General features: G+C 40.3%; 2 gene segments (V, D, J or C); both read left to right on the top strand.

The window, feature by feature from the left end:
* The first annotated feature begins 1905 nt into the window (after window positions 1–1905).
* On the top strand, window positions 1906–19792 carry LOC133121406 (probable non-functional immunoglobulin heavy variable 3-38-3). The segment is given in 6 exon segments: window positions 1906–2032; window positions 2687–2737; window positions 15949–16076; window positions 17134–17309; window positions 18913–19002; window positions 19705–19792. Coding segments are annotated over 6 exon segments (660 nt in total).
* A 947-nt stretch (window positions 19793–20739) lies between these two features.
* LOC133121407 (Ig heavy chain V region 914-like) lies at window positions 20740–21422 on the top strand. The segment is given in 3 exon segments: window positions 20740–20785; window positions 20878–21185; window positions 21396–21422. Coding segments are annotated over 3 exon segments (381 nt in total).
* Window positions 21423–24293: the final 2871 nt, after the last annotated feature.

A 24293-nucleotide genomic window follows, 5' to 3' on the forward strand; every position in this document is an offset into this window, starting at 1 on the left:
TTCCTTCTACATTTACCTCTCTGCACTGAGGGAGGAAGGACTGTTGTTGGAGACTGACTGTAGGACTATCATCACAGACTGCAGTCAAAGACTTTCACCATGACTGTTATAACCAGCCTGCTTCTCATGACAGTGTTCTTTACAAGTATGTTTTAATCTGCCATTCATTTCATTTTTACTGAAATGTTATTGTGTGAGGTTGTGGATTGTGAAGACTAAGTCTCTCTTCATTTCACAGGTGTTGAATGTCAGACACTGACTGAGTCTGAACCGGCAGTTAAAAAGCCTGGAGAATCCCACAAACTGACCTGTACAGCCTCTGGCCTGGATCAGAAAGGCTCCTGGGAAGGGGCTGGAGTGGGTTGCCTATATTAGCTATAACAGTGGTAGCATCTACTATTCCCAGTCTGTTCAGGGAAGATTCACCATCTCCAGAGACAACAGCAAGAACCTGCTGTATTTACAGATGAACAGCCTGACAGCTGAAGACACTGCTGTGTATTACTGTGCCAGAGAGTCACAGTGAGAGAGAGTGAGGGGAGAGCCGCACAAAAACCTCTTCCCCTTTATCACACAGAGCTACAGCAGAGAGCCCTGGAATGAACTCTGCTGTATGAAGTGAAACTCAGGGTTTCTGTTAAAAATATCACTGAAGTGTTGTGTTATTTTGGTCTAATTCATACTAATAGATGACGATTCATTCTTGGACATCTTTTATATACCTTTTAGAGTCACCTGCTAATCTACAGGCTGTAATGCTGTTGTGCCTCTACAATATTCGTTCTGTGATCATTGTGATCATGACGACAAGTCAGAGAAAAATATTCATATCTTGCATCAATATTTGCCAAACGGTCCAATGTGTCTTATGTTCAACACCCTATATATTTATTTACTGCAAAATATAAAAAAGCAGGCTGCTTTAATGTTTATTTGAACTGGATTGGCTTGAGGACACAATATTTCTTATTTACTGTCATTGAGGTGGAAGAGGACCACTTCTGTAAATGTAAATGTGCACATTTCCACTCTTACACTGACAAACATATATCTGCAAACCATTACTATACTTAAACCATCTGTGTTATTCATGGAAACACGAAGATAGACAGAAATCTGTTACATTTGTTTTTCAGCATTTAATTAATTAATTAATTTAATTTAATTAATTTAGTATAATGCACTGTTTTTAGAATACTTTATTGGTTTGTAGATTTCTGAGATATGTGGAATTGTCTATGCTCTTTGGGGTAAAGGAGGACTGTAATTGAGTAAATTATCATTGGACATTTACAAAAAGTCCAGATACAAACGTCTTAGTAAATCAGTAGTTCATGAATAAAACTTGAGCGGCTTGCTGATTCTCCACCAGGAGGGGGCAGCAGTGCTCCTCATAATGGATATTCTCCATCCATCCATCCATCCATTATCTGAACCCGCTTATCCTGAACAGGGTCGCAGGGGGGCTGGAGCCTATCCCAGCATACATTGGGAGAAAGGCAGGAATACACCCTGGACAGGTCGCCAGTCCATCGCAGGGCACACACACCATTCACTCACACACTCATACCTACGGGCAATTTAGACTCTCCAATCAGCCTAACATGCATGTCTTTGGACTGTGGGAGGAAACCAGAGTACCCAGAGGAAACCCACGCAGACACAGAGAGGCCCCGGCCGACGGGGATTCGAACCCAGGACCTCCTTGCTGTGAGGCGGCAGTGCTACCCACTGCACCATCCGTGCCGCCATAATCGATATTCTGACCCCCTGAATTTATCTTGTTTTTCTCCTTCCTCCAACCCCCAGATATTTAAACAAATTCAGCACACAGTATTTCCTATACTGTCCAGGCTTCTGCCTACTGTAACACAGACGGTCGCTGAACTCACACAGCCAGGCTCTATGGTTGTAACTCCAGGACACTCCCTGACCATCAACTGTAAAGTCTCTGGGTATTGTCTGACTGATAGCCGCTATGCTACACACTGGGTCCGCCAGCCTGCAGGGAAAGCTCTGGAATGGCTGGCGGGTATAGGTTATGCTGGAGGCACTGATTATAAAGATTCATTAAAGAGCAAGTTCACCATCTCCAGAGACACCTCCAGCAGCACTGTGTCTTTACAAGGGAGCAGCCTGCAGACTGGAGACACAGCTGTGTATTACTGTGCCCGACCCCCACAGTGCAGCAAAGCTACAGCAGGGCTGTACAAAAACCCACCCTGATAAGTGTTGTGGTAGAACACAAACATTGAAAAGCTCAGTGAAGTCTGCACCCCATATAACCAGAACATTAATTCAAATATTTCACTGGCATACAGGTTCGGGACCTGTGTTTGAAACGCAGAAGTTGAGGGTTCGATTCCCAGCTAAATTGTACACATTCAGAAGGCTTTTCCTGGACTGTCTGACTGATAATCCAGCTGCATCAATGGAGTTCATGAATGTCACTGACATTTAGTTCATGATACCATTAATGAACCAGTAATGAATGCATTCTGAATATGTCAAAGGTGATGTACAGTATGCTTTATGAAAGCCTTATTTATTTCATTTATTCATTACTTATACATGAAATAGAGTGAAGAATTTCTGTAACCCTTCATTACTAAATTCTAGAGGCATGTAGTTCTTTATTGACACTGAATTAAAGAGAGCAATCAGCGCTCCTCCTTCTCTCCTGCAGCCATGAAGCTCCTACCAGCCCTGCTGCTCCTCACAGCTCTCACTCTCTCAGGTCTCTCTCTCTCTCTCTCTCTCTCTCTCTCTCTCTCTGTCTCTCTCTCTCTCTCTCTCTCGCTCTCTCCCATTTTCTCTCTGCTTCTTCCTTGTTACACAGCTAAAATCACACTTTTATTTTAATTACAGGTGTTCAGGGTGAGAATCTGAAGCAGTGGTAAAGAGACAAGGAGACTCTCACACACTGACCTGTACAGCCTCTGGGTTCACATTGAGCAGCTACAATATGCGTTGGATCAGACAGGCTCCTGGGAAGGGACTGGAGTGGTTGGCCAGTGATGGTGGTTATGCCAATACTGTTAAGGGAAGATTCACCATCTCCAGAGACAACTTCAACAACAAGTTGTATTCACAGATGAACAGCCTGACAGCTGAAGACACTCCTGTGTATTACTGTGCCAGAGACACACAGTGAGAGAGAGTGAGGGGAGAACCTCACAAAAACCTCTTCCCCTTTATCACACAGAGCTACAGCAGAGAACTGGACCTAATGAATGAATGAAAGAACAATGCTGTTTTAGATTCATATCAAATAATTTGGGTAGCAAATGTCTATTGTTAATTGTTTCCACATTTCTGCATTAGTATCTTTGACAGACACAAAAGCATGTTTCCTTTACCTCTTCACAAGTTTCAGTTATTTCACAATTCAATCAAATTAATTATTTCAGGATTAATTATATTAGGAAAGTAAAATATAAACATACTTTTTCAGGTCATCTGATTATTATTTAATGGAAACCAAAACCTATAAAAAAGATTCACGTTTATTTGCACAAACCACCATTTTGGAATATTTTATTGGTATGTAGATTTTAGAGATATGTACAGTTACACTTTGGGGCAGGGGTGTCAAACTGAATTCCCAGGGGGCCGCAGTGTCTGCGGGTTTTTGTGGTTGCCTTTCAATCAGCTGTCAATTAAGGCCTTGGGAACAAGGTGTGTGGATGCTTTAGCCAATTAAATACTTAAATCAACCACAGGTGCCGGGAACAACCCGAAAACCAGCAGACACTGCGGCCCTCCAGGACTGGAGTTTGACACCTGTGCTTTGGGGTAAAGGACGACTGAAAATCAATGCATTTTCATTGGACACTTACAGAAACAAGCGTCTTGGTAAATCTGTAGTTCATGAATTAAACTTGAGCGGCTTGCTAATCTGCCAATTTAATTCTCCTCCAGGAGGGGGAAGCAGTGCTCCTTATAATGGATATTGTTTTTCTCCTTCCCCCAACCCCGAGAGATTTAAACAAATTCAGCCCACCTTGTTTCCTATAAAAGCCCCTGAGAATTCTTCTCCCAACACAGGAGCATCACTTGTAGACAATGGAAGCTATTGTAGCATTAGCAGTGTTGCTGGGAACTTTATCTTGTGAGAATGCTATATTTGCATTATTATTTTATATAATTATTTGGAAACATTTTCCTTTTTTTACTTTCAATATTTAGTTAATTTAAGTATTTTGTATGGTTATCTGTTTATTTATATGATTATATTGCTTAATGAGATGAGACACACATGTCATTTTTATTTCTGTCTCCACAGATGGTCACTGTGTTGAACTCACACAGCCAGGCTCTATGGTTGTAACTCCAGGACACTCTCTGACCATCTCCTGTAAAGTCTCTGGGTATTCCCTCACTGATAGCAGCTATGGTATAGCCTGGATCCGGCAGCCTGCAGGGAAAGCTCTGAAGTGGATTGGGTATATATGGAACAGTGGAAGCACTGGTTATAAAGATTCACTAAAAGACAAGTTCACCATCTCCAGAGACACCTCCAGTAACACAGTGTCGTTACAAGGGAGCAGCCTGCAGACTGGAGACACAGCTGTGTATTACTGTGCCCGATACACACAGTGCAGCAAAGCTACTGCAGGGCTGTACAAAAACCCTCCCTGTTGAATATCCCTGCTGAACATGCACTGGGGTGTGGTTAATAACATGGGGGACTTCCTTCCTGTGAGTTTCTGTGTGTGTCCAACTGCGTACAACCAGAGGAACCCCCAACCAATTAATAAATAAATAAATACATAAAACATTCGGTCCAGGCTTCTGCCTACTGTAACACAGTCTTGGAATTTTTTTTTTTTAATGTTTATTAAAGTTACAACATTTCCACCAAATATATACAAAAAAATATCTTAAAAATATATCAGACGACTGTCAAAAGTAATTCAATTAATTACACTGTAAATTTGACTACATTAATCATGAACACAAACACTGCATTCATGGGTCAGTCTGACCTGTGTCATGCGATTATTTGAAATATTAACATAATATATTATTTCAAAGAAGTGACAGAAAAACAGGAATTGACACCTGATTTAGTTTCTTAATTTAGTTTATAATTTTAAATGCATACAGTATGACAATGACAAAACCGCTTTTTTTTTGTCAAGTAAAATCTATGTAATATTTCTGGAAAATTTCAACCAAATAAGTATTTATATACACACTGTATGTAAATGTAAATTGTTACGAGGCAGATATGCAAATATAACATCCCCACGCTCTTTAAAACACAGCCGTTTGAGCTCATATTCACTGATGAGCTGCACGGGTCCTGTCTTTCTGTTGCTGTGAATGAAATAAAATGGAGACCTTTGTATTCATCACAGCTTTGCTGTTTGCCTTTGAATGTAAGAACCCTGATTTTATTCCCTCTCTTCCCCTGTCTCGCAGCAGCTGAAAAGCGATGGCTACAGAACTGCTGTGAACCTGTGCTTTGTCCCCTTCTGCAGATGCTCACTGTGACCCCCACACTGACGGAGTCTGATCCACAGGTGAAGAAGCCTGGAGAATCCGTCAGGCTCTCCTGTAAAATTACTGGATTCTCTCTCATCAGCTACAGCGTGCACTGGGTTCGACAGGCTCCAGGCAAAGGGCTGCAATGGGTTGGATACTACAGTGGTTCCTTCCACAGTCGTTTCAAAGTGACAGAAGATTCATCCAACAGCATTGCTTACTTAGACATCACAGACCTCCAGCCCTCAGACACAGCTGTGTATTACTGTGCCCGAGAGCCACAGTGAAACAGATTACAGCCCTGCTGTACAGAAACCCTCCACAGATGATTTAACAGGCAGCATGTGCCTGGCTGTGCTGTGTGGCCTCAGTTCATCACACTAGAGATATTTCTTGTTATTGTTCTTCTCCTGTATCTCCACCATGAAGCTACAGTACACATTTATATATATATATATATATATATATATATATATATATATATATATATATATAGATATATATATATATATATATATTTAATTAATGGACATTGACATTCATCTTATAGAATAGAACATAACAAATACATTTAATACAACAAATTCAATTACATTTTTAATACAAAGAAATTATAAATATTAAATGATGTCCTTGTGAGGTCCCATCAGTTTCTTAATGAGCAACAGCTTGAGTAACGAGTGAAAGTTTGAAAAGGAAGACACAATGAACACGCATCTTTAGCTTGATTACACAGTGTGAATCTAGATTTAGGTACAGAGCATAGAGCATGTCTGAATAATATGTCTGAGTAATATTTTATGGGATGTACTAAATACAGCATGTCTTGCAACCAATATATCCCATAGAATATCCCTAATCCAGAATTATTTTGAATTTTGAAATGAATCAGAGGATTCTACTTTGAATCTCAGTAAAGCAATATAGGGTTTATCCTGGAACAGGAGCACATAAACGGCTGTGGCAGTACACAACACAAACGTTTCATTCGATTTTCATCATGGTAAAAACACATTATAATGTATCTAATTCAAAGTGTTAAACTGGAGGAAGCAATGTGCTCTTTTAATTCTCCTCCAGTAGGGGGCAGCAGTGCTCCTCAGAATGGATATTCTGACCCTCTGAATTTATCTTGTTTTTCTCCTTCCTCCAACCCCCAGAGATTTAAACAAATTCAGCCCACAGTATTTCCTATAAAAGCCCCTGAGAATTCTCCTCCCAGCACAGGAGCAGAGAGGGAGATCTGTGGGTGACAATGGGAGCTATTTGTAGCATTCGCAGTGTTTCTGGGAACTTTATCCTGTAAGTGGGCAAGCTTTATCAAGATTCTATATTTTACATGAGATTATTCTCAAATATTTATATAAGCTTTATTTGAATAATTTAAAATAAATCATTTATGACAGTTTTTCTGTTTATTTCATTAATTATATTATTTTATCATATCCTCACAAACCTTTTTCTTATTTCTGTCTCCACAGACAGTCAAGGTGTTGAACTCACACAGCCAGGCTCTATGGTAGTAACACCAGGAAAGCCTTTAACCATCTCCTGTAAAGTCTCTGGGTATTCCCTGACTGATAGCAGCTATGCTACACACTGGATCCGACAGCCTGCAGGGAAAGCTCTGGAGTGGATTGGAATCATAGTTTACAATGGAGGCACTGCTTATAAAGATTCACTAAAGAACAAGTTCACCATCTCCAGAGACACCTCCAGTAACACAGTATCTTTACAAGGGAGCAGCCTGCAGACTGGAGAAACAGCTGTGTATTACTGTGCCTCATACACACAGTGCAGCAAAGCTACAGCAGGGCTGTACAAAAACCCTCCCTGATAAGTGTAGTGGTAGAACACAAACATTGAAGAGCTCAGTGAAGTCTGCACCCCATATAACCAGAACATTAATTCAAATATGTAAATGGCATACAGGTTTGGGACCTGTGTTTGGAACTCAAAAGTTGTGGGTTTGATTCCCAGCTGGATTGTACACATTCAGAAGGCTTTTCCTGGACTGTCTGACTGATAATCCAGCTGCATCAATGGAGTTTATGAATGTCACTGACATTTAGTTTCATGATACCATTAATGAACCAGTAATGAATGCATTATGAACATGTGAAAGGTGACATACAGTATATGCTTTATCCATCCATCCATCCATCATCTTAACCCGCTTATCCTGAACAGGGTCGCAGGGGGGCTGGAGTCTATCCCAGAATACATTGGGCGAAAGGCAGGAATACACCCTGGACAGGTTGCCAGTCCATCACAGGGCACCAACTATCACACCTTTACAAAATTCACCAAACATTTGAGAGAGAAATCTATTAAATGCATTTCGATGAGTCGGAAGATTATGCTTTGAAACCTTTCAACACAATGACTGCTGGCATATGAGCAGTAATTATGACACAAATTAAATTAAATTACAATCACTTTGTAGATGCTCATACAGAGTGATATCCAATTAAAAATAACTTTATTACTGCATTTCAGAACTGACCATCATTTTATTCTGTGAATAAGTCGTAGCATCATAGAAGTATTAATCCATTTGAAATTTTAATCAAAAACCTATTACTGATAAGTTTCACAATAATGTTGGTGGAATAATTTTTCCATTTCTAAGTGTTACATTTGCAGCGTCTAGTGTTTACCACTGGATATCAGGGTGATTTCTGTACTGTGTGGTCCTATGTTGTCTGTGTTGGACACTCTCATTAGAGTGACTTGTGATGTACTGAGTACTGGGGAGCTCCTGGCTCCACTCTCCCACCCTCACCTGCCAGGAAACTCCCTGGATTCACTAGGAATAATAATGCAGTCATCAGCCATGGAAGAGAGACACACGGCTGTAATGATGGATAATACTCATAACTGCTATATGATCTGAGCCCCGTCTACAGCTCTGACTGCTCTATTTAAACAGTGTGAGATCTGCCCACCCAGTGAGGAGGAGTTGATGCAAACTCTGAGCTCTTCCTTCTACATTTACCTCTCTGCACTGAGGGAGCAGGGACTGGTGCTGGAGACTGACTGTTGGACTATCATCACAGACTGCAGTCAAAGACTTTCACCATGACTGTCATAACCAGCCTGCTTCTCATTACAGTGTTCTTTACAAGTATGTTTTAATCTGCCATTCATTTCATTTTCACTGCAATTGTATTTGTGATGTTGTTAATTATCTATATCTATGTCTCTCTTCATTTCCCAGGTGTTGAATGTCAGACACTGACTGAGTCTGAACCAGCAGTTAAAAAGCCTGGAGAATCCCACAAACTGACCTGTACAGCCTCTGGGTTCACATTCAGTGGCTTATATCTGCACTGGATCAGACAGGCTCCTGGGAAGGGACTGGAGTGGGTTGCCTATATTAGTGCTAGCGGTGGCACCATCTACTATTCTCAGTCTGTTCAGGGAAGATTCACCATCTCCAGAGACAACTCCAACAGCAAGCTGTATTTACAGATGAACAGCTTGACAGCTGAAGACACTGCTGTGTATTACTGTGCCAAAGAGTCACAGTGAGAGAGAGTGAGGGGAGAGCCGCACAAAAACCTCTTCCTCTTTATCACACAGAGATACAGCAGAGAGCCCTGGAATTAATTCTGCTGTATGAAATGAAACTCAGGGTTTCTGTTAGAAATATCACTGAAGTGTTCTGTTCTTTTGGCCTAATTCATGCTAATAGATGCTGGTTCATTCTTGGGCATCATTTATATACCTTTTAGAGTCACCTGCTAATCTGCAGGCTATAAGGCTGTTGTGCCTCTACAACATTCGGTTTGTGATCATTGTGATCAGGATGACGAGTCAGAGAAAACGTACATTGCCAGAAACATGTTTCACAATGACACCAACCTCACATGGATATTTAAAAAATATCTACATCTTGCATAAATATTTCCCAAATGGTCCACTGTCTCTTATGTTCAACGCACTATATTTTTATTTTCTGCAAAATATAAACAAGCAGGCTGCTTTCATGTTTCTTTGAACTGGATTGGCTTAATGAGACAATTTTTCTTATTACTGTCATTGAGGTGGAAGAGGACCACTTCTGTAAATGTAAATGTGCACTTTACCACTCTTACACTGACAAAAGGTCCAGATAAAATCCATGTTGTTCTTTCTCATATCTGCAAACCATTATTATACTAAAATCATCTGTGTTATTCATGGAAACATGGACAGAAATCTGCCGTCCTTTACATTTGTTTTTCAGCATTACATTTATTTCCAGTATAATGCACTGAAAATAAGGGGAATTTGTTTTCATAATACTGTATTGGTATGTAGATTTCAGAGATATGTGGAGTGTTCTGTACTCTTTGGTGTAAGGGAGGACTGTAAATAAGCACATTATCATTGGACCGAAGAAGTCCAGATACAAAGATCTTGGTAAATCTGTAGATCATGAATAAAACTTGAGCAGCTTGCTGATCTGCTGTTTTAATTCTCCTCCAGGAGGGGGCAGCAGTGCTCCTCATAATGGATATTCTGACCCTCTGAATTTATCTTGTTTTTCTCCTTCCTCCAACCCCCAGAGATTTAAACAAATTCAGCCCACAGTATTTCCTATAAAAACCCCTGAAAATTCTACTCCCAACACAGGAGCATCACCTGTAAGACCGAGAGGGAGATCTGTGTGTGACAATGGGAGCTATTGTAGCATTAGCAGTGTTACTGGGAACTTTCTCTTGTAAGTAACAATGCTGTATTTAGATTTTCTGTTTTGAAATACAATTATTTGGTGATGTTTTCAAGTTTTACTTACTTTAAATATTGTGTAAATATATATTAAAAAAATTTCTTCTTCATGTTTTCTGTTTATTTCTATGATTATACTGCTTTATGCGATACATATCTTTCTTATTTCTGTCTCCACAGATGGTCACTGTGTTGAACTCACACAGCCAGGCTCTATGATAGTAAAACCAGGACAGCCTTTAACCATCTCCTGCAAAGTCTCATATTCAGTGAGCAGCTATGGTACACACTGGATCCGCCAGCCGGCAGGGAAAGCTCTGGAGTGGATTGGAGCTATATGGTTGGGTGGAAGCACTGATTACAAAGATTCACTAAAGAACAAGTTCACCATCTCCAGAGACACCTCCAGTAACACAGTGTCTTTCCAAGGGAGCAGCCTGCAGACTGGAGATACAGCTGTGTATTACTGTGCACGAAACACACAGTGCAGCAAAGCTACAGCAGGGCTATACAAAAACCCACCCTGATGAGTGTAGTGGTAGAACACAAACATTGAAGAGCTCAGTGAAGCGTGCACCCCATATAACCAGAACCTGAATTAAAATAGTTGAAATTGTACTTCCCTCGAGGGTTTTCAGCGCACTTATCCCTGGTTATGGGTATGCACTTTGTTGTACGTCGCTCTGGATAAGAGCGTCTGCCAAATGCCATTAATGTAATGTAATGTAATGTGAAAAATGTCATGTAATGTGATGTAGAATGGAATCTGGAACCTGTGTTTGGAACTCAAAAGTTGTAGGTTCAATTCCCAGCTGGATTGTACACATTCAGAAGGCTTTTCCTGGACTGTCTGACTGATAATCCAGCTGCATCAATGGAGTTCATGAATGTCACTGACATTTAGTTTCATGATACCATTAATTAATTGGGAGTGAATGCTTTATGGACATGTGAAAGGGACCATCCAGTGTATGCTTTATGAAATAATTATTTATATATACATTTATTTATTCATTTATGCATAGAATTTCTGTCACACTTTATTACTCAATTCTAGAGGCATGTAGTTCATTATTGACACTGAAATAAAGAAGTCTGCCTGATTTCTTTATGATTGTCTTTGTAAATGAGAAAATCTTCACTGTATGCAATTAAAAGTTCCAGATACAATCCTTCCTGCACTTTGTGCATTTATATAATATCTGATATATTGAAATCATAACTAAGTTAATATTAATTCTGAATTCACCCCATTAGCTTTGTTACTGATCTACTGACCCTCTGAACTTAACTTGTTTTTCTCCTTCCTCCAACCCCCAGAGATTTAAACAAATTCAGCCCACCGTATTTCCTATGAAAGCCCCTGAGAATTGATGCATCAGCACTAACACCTGCAGGCCTGTAGACCACACCATGAGAAACAGCTTCATACAGGGACCTCAGAGCAGTCCCTCAAGCTTTTCTTCAGCTTTTCAATAAAAGAACATAAATTGTCAGATTGAGATAATCAATAAAAGAGGGGGTTGACAGTCCATCAGTAAGAACATGGGTGCACACCCCATCCTAAAACACACCTCTCAGTGCAGGGGTCTCAAACTCCAGTCCTGGAGGTCTGCAGTCTCTGCTGTTTTTGTGATTTCCTCTCAATCAGCAGCCAGTTTAGGTCCTGAAAAATGGTGTGCAGACTCTCTCCAATCAGTGACTGAAATTAAACATGTAAGTGTAGGAAAACATAAAAAACCAGCAGACACAATGGCCCTCCAGGATTTGAGTTTGAGATCTCTGTGACTAAGTGCAACGTGTGTTCCAATGTTACACTGTCGTTTTATCACAATGTTCCAACACTTTCTCATCAATAAAAACATCCTGTTCCTTAATATATTTGACCAGATTTGCCACAAACTGTTTGTACTTGAGTTCTACTGGTCAAAATAAATGCTGAATTGACCTCACTAGTCATATTCCTCTATTCAGCATGGACTCCTGTTGTTTGGCAGTGACTCTCACTGCACTGACTCACCTCCCGCAGCCTCCAGTGACTCCACAGTTATGACTCTTCCAGTCTGCTCTGACTCCCTGGGCGTGCCATCTTTTGAATGAAAACAGGAAGGTCTGTATGCAAATCAGGCCTGTGTGTCCCAGGCTATAACAGACCTTGTGTACTACTGTTCCCGACGCACACAGTGCAGCAAAGCAACGCTAGAGCTGTACAAAAACCCACACTGATGAGTTTCTCAGTTCTCATAAGGACACAGAATAATCAATAAAATAATGCCCCCTAATTATCATACATTTGAGAAAAATAAATCTATTGAATGCATTTTTCATGAATGAGAAAATTATGCCATGAACTTCATTGCTACATTCATAGAACAGATTATTCTGTGAATTCGTCATAGCAACAATAAGTACAAATTCATCTGAAGTTGTAATAATCAAAAAACCTATTATTGACAAGTTGGAAATGATTTTTTCTTTTTGTAAGTGACACAGATGCAGGGTCCAGTGCAAACTCTAGATATCAGGGTGATTTCGGTGCTGAGTGATCCTATGCTGTCTGTGTTGGACACTCTCATTAGAGTGACTTGTGATGTTCTGAGTACTGGGGAGCTCCTGGCTCCACTCTCCCACCCTCACCTGCCAGGAAACTCCCTGGATTCACTGAATAATAATGCAGTCATCAGCCATGGAAGAGAGACACACGGCTGTAATGATGGATAATACTCATAACTGCTATATGATCTGAGCCCCATCTACAGCTCTGACTGCTCTATTTAAACAGTGTGAGATCTGCCCACCCAGTGAGGAGGAGTTGATGCAAACTCTGAGCTCTTCCTTCTACATTTACCTCTCTGCACTGAGGGAGGAGGGACTGTTGTTGGAGACTGACTGTAGGACTGTCATCACAGACTGCAGTGAAAGACTTTCACCATGACTGTTATAACCAGCCTGCTTTTTTCTCAGTAAAATTGTATTTTTCATTGTCATATCTATGTCATTCTTCATTTCACAGGTGTTGAATGTCAGACACTGACTGAGTCTGAACCAGCGGTTAAAAAGCCTGGAGAGTCACACAAACTGACCTGTACAGCCTCTGGGTTCACATTCAGCAGCTCTAGGATGAATTGGGTCAGACAGGTTCCTGGGAAGGGACTGGAGTGGATTGCCTTTATTCAAACAGGGGGTTCACACATCTACTATTCCCCGTCTGTGGAGGGAAGATTCACCGTCTCCAGAGACGACGACTATTTCTGTTATAAATATCAGTGAATTGTTTTGTTATTTTCTTTATGTCTCATCATTTATGCTATTAGATGGCAGGAAATTCTTGGTCACCTTTCAAATTCTCTTGAGTTACTCCTCACTACTACATTTTAGAGGCCTATATTTAGTTATTGCCACTGATGTAAAAGAGGTGTGCTCAGTACAATTTCTGTATGTACATAAACAGATCATCACTGTACACTAAAAGATGGCCCAAATACACACCTGCCTGTTCTTGGGTCATCTATATCTATAGAATATCTATACACAATATCCTGGGAGAAACCAGATATTACTACCCAGAGAAGCACAAAAATACACAAATTGTTTCATAAAAACTTTTTTCAGTTGGTATTTTTATTTTAGTCAGGATAATATATTGTAAAAAAAAGACAAGACTAGTTCGGCGTACATAAATGGAAAACATACGGCACTCTTGGATAGAGTTTTCTGAGCTGCACTCCTTCGCCAATGGCGTCTACCTAGCTATAATGGCTAGCTCCCAGTAGGAAAGCAAACGTACTGGTATCCATTTTCCCGACCCGCACTGGATGAAATTAAACACAAACTAATTAAACATCCCGCTAAATTTGCTAGCCAGCTCAGTGACATACCAGTGCGATGTTAGCTAACTTAACTAGGTAGTCAGCTAATAATGTATTTGACTGTAGCTAGAATAATAAAAGTCACTTGCTAACGTAACCTAAGTTAGCTAGAGCTGTAAGTTCGCAATGTAACGGCTAGCTCTAACGTTAGTTAACTGTTGTATTGGGTGTGATCTGGGGGTGGCTACGGTTATCTTTTCATCAGATATTTTAAATTCGCCAAATTCATCTTGCAAGTTCGTCCACAACGTTGATGGAAGTATGGCAAGCAACATAATATCGTGAATCTTGCTTTTGCAGTAGCCTACTTCGAACGGGCCTTTGAGGGATCTTGTGGAACAGGTGCAATCCATGTTTTTAAATCAATATTTGACTCCCACTCTGTCCTATACATTTTTTTTGGTATTTTACCCACTTCGACATAGCTACCCAACTTGAAAAACTGATGGCGCCGGCTGTACTAATGATAGCCTAGGCAACGTTTGATTTTTGAATGCATCATTAGCAGAGATCGTTGCTTCAGTGCAGAAACAAAAGCAAGTGAAAACAAACCGCTTAATAATATATTTTATATCTGCAATTTATTGTTTGATAACAACTTGTTTGGTTATGTGTAATTTGTCAGAAAACAAAAACCGCCCAATACTGTAAAAAGTTGCCCAATCTGACAATGTGACAAGTGAAAAGCAGTAAAAACAAATTCATGGTCTGTAATGTGATTGATCAAGTTAAAAGTTGAGATATAATCATATTATCAGTGATCTGCTTTTATTGCTGTTATTTTGCTAACCTGATATTGCTTGCTCATGCCTGCGTTTGTGCTTTAGGGGTAGAACTCGCGAAATTTTCTCCATTCGTGATAAAGCCATTCGTGGAGTTGCTCTTGTGTTGAGTCACAATTATTATTTCGTCCCCCTATTCAGGTAATCGCTACCATTAATATGGTTAGGAAACATTTGGAAGTTCTTTGTGTATATCTTGTTACCTTAGGAAAACGTTTTTATGGCGTTTTCGTCGAGTTTTATTCTGAAATTGAAAGAAGAATAGCATGCGGTTTATGTTAGCGTCCTGCTAATACTGAAGAAAGTTAAGCACATGTGAGGCACGCGTCTTGCTAGCTTGCACAATGCTGGATATTTCATGCCGATGAATCGGTCTAATACCTTGTACTTAATTGTGTGTTGGAGAATATGAAGTAAGACCTTTATCTAGGTTATTTCAGAGAAATGGGTATCAGATAAAGTACGGTATGTATCTAGCTAGGATAGTTAAAGCCGCCAGTTTGCTATATCTATGGCTAATAGTTTTGAACTTCTCAAACATAATATTTTATGTAAGATAACAAGGATGGACATTAGTAAACGGTTTTTCTGCATATGTTACAAGTAAACAGTTTGTGTTGGTATTGTTTTTTACTTATTGATTGGTGATAAAGCCATTCGTGGAGAAACACGTGTTGAGTCACAATTATTACTGCTGTTGAACACTGTTTCTGTGCAGCACCTGTGAGTTCCCTGTGCTGCTGCTTCTACACTGGAGTGAGTGTGATCAGCAGTGGCCCTCACTCTGCCCTCCCCTAGAGGAGGGTGCAGTGCAAACCTCCCACAGCTTTAAATGGAGCCAGTGTCAGTGTGAGAAGCAGAGCAGCAGTCAGTGGGACTCAGTCTGTACTTTAACTCAGCACTCCTCCTTCTCTCCTGCAGCCATGAAGCTCCTACCAGCCCTGCTGCTCCTCACAGCTCGCTCTCTCTCTCTCTCTCTCTCTCTCTCTCTCTCTCTCTCTCTCTCTCTCTCTCGCTCTCTCTCGCTCTGTCCCATTTTCTCTCTGCTTCTTCCATGTTCCACAGCTAAAATCTCAATTTTTTAATTACAGGTGTTCAGGGTGAGATTGTCCTGACAGAATCTGAAGCGGTGGTAAAGAGACCAGGAGACTCTCACACACTGACCTGTACAGCCTCTGGGTTTACACTCAGCAGCAACTGGATGGGCTGGATCAGACAGGCTCCTGGGAAGGGACAAAAACCTCTTCCCCTTTATCACACAGAGCCACAGCAGAGAACTGGATCTAATGAATTGATAAAATAACAATGCTGTTTTTCAATGAAAGATTCATATAAAAGTTGGGTAGAACATTTGTGTGGGTTATTTTATACACATTTCTACATTAAGAACTTTCAACCATACATTTACATTTTAGTCATTTGGGAGATGCTTTTTATCCAAAGCGACTTACAAGTGCATAGGTTCTTCCACAAGTTAAAGCAAAACATCCATAACTCGTAAAATTCACATGAAGTGCCGTTCTAAACATACAGTCATCCATCCATCCATCTATTATCTTAACCCGCTTATCCTGAACAGGGCTTTGTCCCACGGTGGTGGAACGACCTCCGGGTGGATGTCAGAATGGCAGAGTCTCTGACCTCCTTCAAACGCAGACTGATGACTGATCTCTTCAGGCTACACCTTTCCCTCCCTAACTCACCACCATGATTAGCCTTATATGTGCCATTGACTGTAATGGCACTTATGTATGGATTGTATAGATATTGTTACTTGTATAGATACTGTTTTTTTTATTTTTATTAGCTATTGTATTGTTGTACTCGGGGTATTCTAGCTGTCAACTGTGGTATGCCTGTTTGGAAGTTCATTGTACTCTTCAAGGGTTCTGATTACACTAGGATTCGGAACTGTACTGTCCTCTCAGGTCCTCTTCGCACTTGTACTTGTTTGAACTGCACTTCGTTGTACGTTGCTCTGGATAAGAGCGTCTGCTAAATGCCATGTAATGTAATGTAATGTAATGTAACAGGCATTTAGCAGATGCTCTTATCTAGAGCGACAAACAATTAATCATGTGGTTATGATATGCACCCAATGGCATTGTTTATTCAATTCAATTCAATTCAATTCAAACTTTAGTTCAGACTCAGAGTCCAGATGAAAGACAAGACACATTTTTGTGACCTAAGTGGAATGTATTCCAGTGTGTAGAAATATGTGTCATAACTCTGGTTTCACATTCAGTGGCTCCTATATGGCCTGGGTCAGACAGGCTCCTGGGAAGGCACTGGAGTGGGTTGCCTATATTAGCACTAGCGGTGGCACCATCTACTATTCCCAGTCTGTTCAGGGAAGATTCACCATCTCCAGAGACAACTCCAACAGCAAGCTGTATTTACAGATGAACAGCCTGACAGCTGAAGACACTGCTGTGTATTACTGTGCCAGATACCCACAGTGAGAGAGAGTGAGGGGAGAGCCGCACAAAAACCTCTTCCCCTTCATCACACAGAGCTACAGCAGAGAGCCCTGGAATGAACTCTGCTGTATGAAGTGAAACTCAGGGTTTCTGTTATAAATATCACTGAAGTGTTCTGTTTTTTAGTTCTCATTCATACTATTAGATGCCTGATAATTCTTGGACATCTTTTATACACCCATTTGAGTTACCTGCTAACCAGCAGGCTGAAATGCTGCTCTCTCTCTACAATACTCTACAATAATTGTTCCTACATTTCTACATGAGTAACTTTGACTAATACAAGATTCAAGAGTTTTATTGTCATACGCACAGTAAAACAACAGTGATACCATACAATGAAGTTCTTACTTTGCTTATCCTCCTTCCATGAGCAAGAATTAAAAATTGAAAAGTATTAAAAATATATATATATTTATAGGCCTATATAAGTTATACGCACAGTATTGTGCAAAGAGCAGATATTATAAAGTGACAGTACTGCAGGTCATAAAGTGCACTCTGCATCATGTAGAAGACAGTGTAAATAAAAGATAAATAAATAAAAACTGTAAAAAACAGTATAAACAGACAAATAGATATAAATAAACAGATCAGCAAGCTACATTCCACAGTGTGCGCAAAACAGCAGCGGTCCTAAAGTGACAGAGTGCTGCAGGTTGGAAAGTGCACTATGCATCATGTAGAAGACATAAATAAATAAAAAACTGAATGAGACAGCAGCAGTATAGTGTGTGTGTGTGTGTGCGTGTGTGTGTGTGTGTGCGTGTGTGTGTGTGTGTGTGTGTATGTGTGTGTGTGTGTGTGTGTGTGGGAAAGCATGTTCCCTTTAGCTCTTCACAACAGTTTCAATTATTCTCTCAATTGTACACATGTGGTTATGATATGTACCCAATGGCATCGTCTATGATTCATGAAGACCAAATCTCGTTATACATCATATAAATTGAGATTTTACTTTCTACTTAACTTCTATTTCTTTTTTGTGACCTAAATGGAATGTATTCCAGTGTGTAGAAATATGAATCATAACTATATGAGCTTAAATTCTGAAAGAATATAACGAATCGAACATTACTGTTACTGATGTGAATTCCAGAGTAACGCTGGTGGAAGCGGTCTGCTGTTTTAATTCTCCTCCAGGAGGGGGCAGCAGTGCTCTTCATAATGGATATTCTGCGCCTCTGATTTTATCTTGTTTTTCTCCTTCCTCCAACCCCCAGAGATTTAAACAAATTCAGCCCACCGTATTTCCTATAAAAGCCCCTGAGAATCCTCCTCCTAACACAGGAGCATTACCTGTAAGACAGAGAGGGAGATCTGTGTGTGACAATGGGAGCTATTGTAGCATTAGCAGTGTTGCTGGGAACTTTGTGTTGTTAGTGACCATGCTGATATAAATTGCTTATATCCACAGTTGATTACTGTGTGCTGTTTCATTCAGTAATTATATTACTCATTGATATCACTCACAAACATCTTTTTTATTTCTGTCTCCACAGATGGTAACTGTGTTGAACTGACGCAGCCAGGCTCTATGGTTTTAACACCAGGACACTCTCTGACCATCAGCTGTAAAGTCTCTGGGTATTCCCTGACTAGCAGCAGCTACTGTACAGGCTGGATCCGACAGCCTGCAGGGAAAGCCCTGGAGTGGATCGGGTATATATGCCATAGTGGAAGCACATATTATAAAGATTCTCTGAAGAGCAAGTTCAGCATCTCCAGAGACACCTCCAGCAGCACAGTGTCTTTACAAGGGAGCAGCCTGCAGACTGGAGACACAGCTGTGTATTACTGTGCCCGATACACACAGTGCAGCAAAGCTACAGCAGGGCTGTATAAAAACCCTCCCTGATGAGTGTAGTGGTAGAACACAAACATTGAAGAGCTCAGTGAAGTCTGCACCCCACATAACCAGAACATTAATTAAAATATGTCAATGACATACGGGTTTGGGACCTGTGTTTGAACTCAAAAGTTGTGGGTTCGATTCCCAGCTGGATTGTACACATTCAGAAGGCTTTTCCTGGACTGTCTGACTGATAATCCAGCTGCATCAATGGAGTTCATGTAAAAATGTAACTGACATTTAGTTTCATGATGCCATTAATGAACCAGTAATGAATGCATTATGAACATGTGAAAGGTGATGTAGAGTATTTGCTTCATTACATTAATGGCATTTGGCAGACGCTCTTATCCAGAGTGTACAGTTGATTAGACTAAGCAGGAGACAATCCTCCCCTGGAGCAATGAGGGGCTATTTATCTCATGATCTCTTTATTCCTCTTTGTCCTGTGCAATTGTGGGACGTGTGGGGTTTTGGGAACAGAGCTTGTAACTCTGAAATTGGAGGTGCAGCTCCCCGCTGGAGATAGATATCCAAGCGCTGAACATGATGCTCGTTTGCATCAGTCAGACTTCAGCTGCAGAAATGGACTGCAAGTAAAAATGTCATTAACACTTAACACTGACTGTGTCCTGTATGGAAGCATTAATGAAAGTGTAAAAAATGTATTATTTATCTCATGATGGCGGAGCATATGCTTCTATGTGGTAGCTTTATTTAGTTTTACATCATAAAGAGTGTTACCAGTTTATCAATGCTTCTTACAGACATTAGTATTGTCATTGTAGAGGTCATATCACTGAATGCAAACAAAAGGTCCTGATCAAAACCTACCTGTATTTGTTATATAATGCGAATATATATACTGCAAATATCCTGAGATCAGCTGATGTCTTTCCCATAGAAGAACAAGCATCCTGTCCTGATTTTTCAATAGTTCTCCAGTAGAGGGCAGAAGTGCTCCTCATAATATATGTTCTGGCCCGCTGAATTTCTCATAGGATTGATCAAATGTAGTACAGCCTGTGTTGAGTAGGTATTGGCAGTTTATGGCTCTGTGCTTGACACGCATCACCAGAATCAAAATACTGGGGAAAAAGTAGACATGTGTCAGACATACAGCATCCAAAGTTTACGGCTGGATATCAGGGTGATTCATGTACTGAGTGGTCCTATGCTGTCTGTGTTGGACACTCTCATTAGAGTGACTTGTGATGTACTGAGCTCCTGGCTCCACTCTCCCACCCTCACCTGCCAGGAAACTCCCTGGATTCACTAGGAATAATAATGCAGTCATCAGCCATGGAAGAGAGACACACAGCTATAATGATGGATAATACTCATAACTGCTATATGATCTGAGTCCCGTCTACAGCTCTGACTGCTCTATTTAAACAGTGTGAGATCTGCCCACCCAGTGAGGAGGAGTTGATGCAAACTCTGAGCTCTTCCTTCTACATTTACCTCTCTGCACTGAGGGAGGAGGGACTGTTGTTGGAGACTGACTGTTGGACTATCATCACAGACGGCAGTCAAAGACTTTCACCATGACTGTTATAACCAGCCTGCTTCTGATTATAGTGTTCTTTACAAGTATGTTTTAATCTGTCATTAATTTCATTTTCAGTAAAATTGTATTTGTGAGGTTGTAAATTGTCATATCTATGGCTCTCTTCATTTCCCAGGTGTTGAATGTCAGACACTGACTGAGTCTGAACCAGCAGTTAAAAGGCCTGGAGAGTCACATAAACTGACCTGTACAGCCTCTGGGTTCACATTCAGTGGCTACTATATGAACTGGATCAGACAGGCTCCTGGGAAGGGACTGGAGTGGGTGGCCGAGATCAGTAATGGTGGTGGTGGCAGCACATGGTATGGAAGTTCCATTAAGGGAAGATTCACCATCACCAGAGACAACAGCAGGAACCAGCTGTATTTACAGATGAACAGCCTGACAGCAGAAGACACTGCCGTGTATTACTGTGCCAGAGAAGCAAAGTGAGAGAGAGTGAGGGGAGAGCCACACAAAAACCTCTTCCCCTTTATCACAGAGATACAGCAGAGAGCCCTGGAATGAACTCTGCTGTATGACGTGAAACTCAGGGTTTCTGTTATAAATATCACTGAAGTGTTCTGTTATTTTGGCCTAATTCATGCTAATAGATGGCGGTTAATTCTTGGGCGTCTTTTATATACCTTTTAGAGTCACCTGCTAATCTGCAGGCTGTAAGGCTGTTGTGCCTCTACAATATTTGGTTTGTGATCACTGTGATCATGATGACAAGTCAGAGAAAACGTACATTGCCAGAAACATGTTTCAAACTTACACCAACCTCACTTGGATATTTAAAAAAATATTTTAATCTTTCATGAATATTTCCCAAATGGTCCACTGTCTCAACACATTTGTATTTCCTGCGAAATATAAAAAAGCAGGCTGCTTTAATATTTGTTTGAACTGGTTTGGCTTAATGATAATATTTCTTATTACTGTCATTGACGTGGAAGAGGACCACTTCTGTAAATGTAAATGTGCACATTACCACTCTTACACTGACAAAAGGTCCAGATAGAACCCTTCCTGTTCTTTCTCATATCTGCAAACCTTATTATACTTAAATCATCTTTGTTATTCATGGAAACATGAACATCTGCCATCATTTACATTTGTTTTTCCGCATTAAATTTATTTCCAGTAGAATGCACTGAAAATAAGGGGAATTTGTTTTCATTATACTTCACTGGGATGTAGATTTCAGAGATATGTTGAGTTGTCTGTTCTCTTTGGTGTAAGGGAGGACTGTAAATAAGTACATTATCATTGGACACAAAAATCCCAGAAACAAAGATCTTGGTAAATCTGTAGATCATGAATTAAACTTGAGCAGCTTGCTGATCTGCTCTTTTAATTCTCCTCCAGGAGGGGGCAGCAGTGCCCCTTATAATGGATATTCTGACCCCCTGAATCTATCTTGTTTTTCTCCATCCTCCAACCCCCAGAGATTTAAACAAATTCAGCCCACTGTATTTCCTATAAAAGCCCCTGATAATTCTCCTCCCAACACAGGAGCATCACCTGTAAGACAGAGAGGGAGATCTGTGTTTGAGAATGGGAGCTATTGTAGCATTAACAGTGTTGCTGGGAACTTTATCTTGTAAGTGACCATACTGTATTAATATTTTCTTTTGAAATACAATTATTTGGTGATGTTTTCCAGTTTCACTTACTTTAAATATTATGTCAATATTAAATATATTTATTTATCTTCGTGTTTTCTGTTTTTTTCTATGATTATATTGCTTTTTTTTAATTTTATTTTTATATTGCTTTTTTTTTTGCTTCATGCGATACATATCTTTCTTATTTCTGTCTCCACAGATGGTCACTGTGTTGAACTCACACAGCCAGGCTCTATGGTAGTAACACCAGGACAGCCTTTAACCATCTCCTGTAAAGTCTCATATTCAGTGAGCAGCTATAATACAAACTGGATCCGCCACACTGCAGGGAAAGCTCTGGAGTGGATTGGGTATATAGGCTATGATGGCAGCACTGGTTATAAAGATTCACTGAAGAACAAGTTCACCATCTCCAGAGACACCTCCAGTAACACAGTGTCTTTACAAGGGAGCAGCCTGCAGACTGGAGACACAGCTGTGTATTACTGTGCCCGATACACACAGTGCAGCAAAGCTACAGCAGGGCTGTACAAAAACCCTCCCTGATGAATGTTGTGGTAGAACACAAACATTGAAGAGCTCAGTGAAGTTTGCACCCAATTTAACCAGAATATGAAACATGAAATAAAATATGTCAATGGCATGGACCTGTGTTTGGAAGTTGAGGGTTCGATTCCCGGCTGGATTGTACACATTCAGAAGGCTTTTCCTGGACTGTCTGACTGATAATCCAGCTGCATCAATGGAGTTTATGAATGTCAGTGACATTTAGCTTCATGATACCATTAATGAACCGGTAATAAATGCATTATGAACATGTCAATGGTGACGTACAGTATTTTATACTGTGTGTTTTATGTTCTATGAAAGCCTTATTTATTTATTTACTTATTCATAAAATAGTCTGAAGAATTTCTGTCACAGTTGATTACTAAATTCCAGAGGCATGGAGTTAATTATTGACACTCAATTCAAAGAGGTCTGTCTCAGTACGATTTCTTTACGATTGTCTTTGAAAATGAGAAAATCTTTACTGTATGCAAATCAAAGTTCTGGATACAATCCTGCACTTTGCACATCTATATGATATCTGATTAGCCTTGTGTTTGCTTTAGCTTATAATACATTTTTTTACATTTTACATTTTTTGTCATTTGGCAGACGCTTTTAATCCAAAGCAATTTACAAGCGCATAGGTTCTTACACAAGTTAAAGCAACACATAGCACTTATGTATCGTTATTGTACTGTTTGGGGTATTCTAGCTGCCAACCATGGTATGCTAGTTGATAAGTTGATGTACTCTTCAAGGGTTCAAGTTGTGTCTGTGTGATCACTCTCGGACTCGGAACTGTACTTTCCTCTCTGGGGTCCTCAACGCACTTGTCCCCGGGTTTGATTTGCACTTTATTGTACATCGCTCTGGATAACAGCATCTGCTAAATGCCTGTAACGCCATTGGCACAACTCTGGTCCTCATGTCATGTTGACATATGTCAAAGCAGACTCCAAAGGCAAATAAACGCCTCAAATCAATACCATATGCTGAAAGCTTTCTTAGACCTGTACTATAGACACAGTTGATGGCACCTGAGAAATCAGAAACAGCTGAGAGGCCAACTGTTCACTTCTTTTTGGTCCCCTAAAATGAAGGGATTGTATAAAAGAAAGGGGATGTAATTCTGACACTGATCGACTGATGTGGCAGCAAATGCCCTCAGAATGAAGGGGACAGTCTGCACTTTAACATAGTCATTGCTTCATTTCCAATTCAATGTGCTGGAGTACAGAGTAAAAGAACATACATTCTACCACTGTCCAAATACTAACAGACTGCCCTCTATGTCACCTCCCTTTGCTTTTACCTGGACGTAATGAGGATAATAAGAAGTAAAAGAGCACCCAAATGCACTTTAGTGTAT

This window comes from Conger conger, chromosome 2 (genome assembly GCF_963514075.1).
Source record: "Conger conger chromosome 2, fConCon1.1, whole genome shotgun sequence".
NCBI lineage: Eukaryota > Metazoa > Chordata > Actinopteri > Anguilliformes > Congridae > Conger > Conger conger.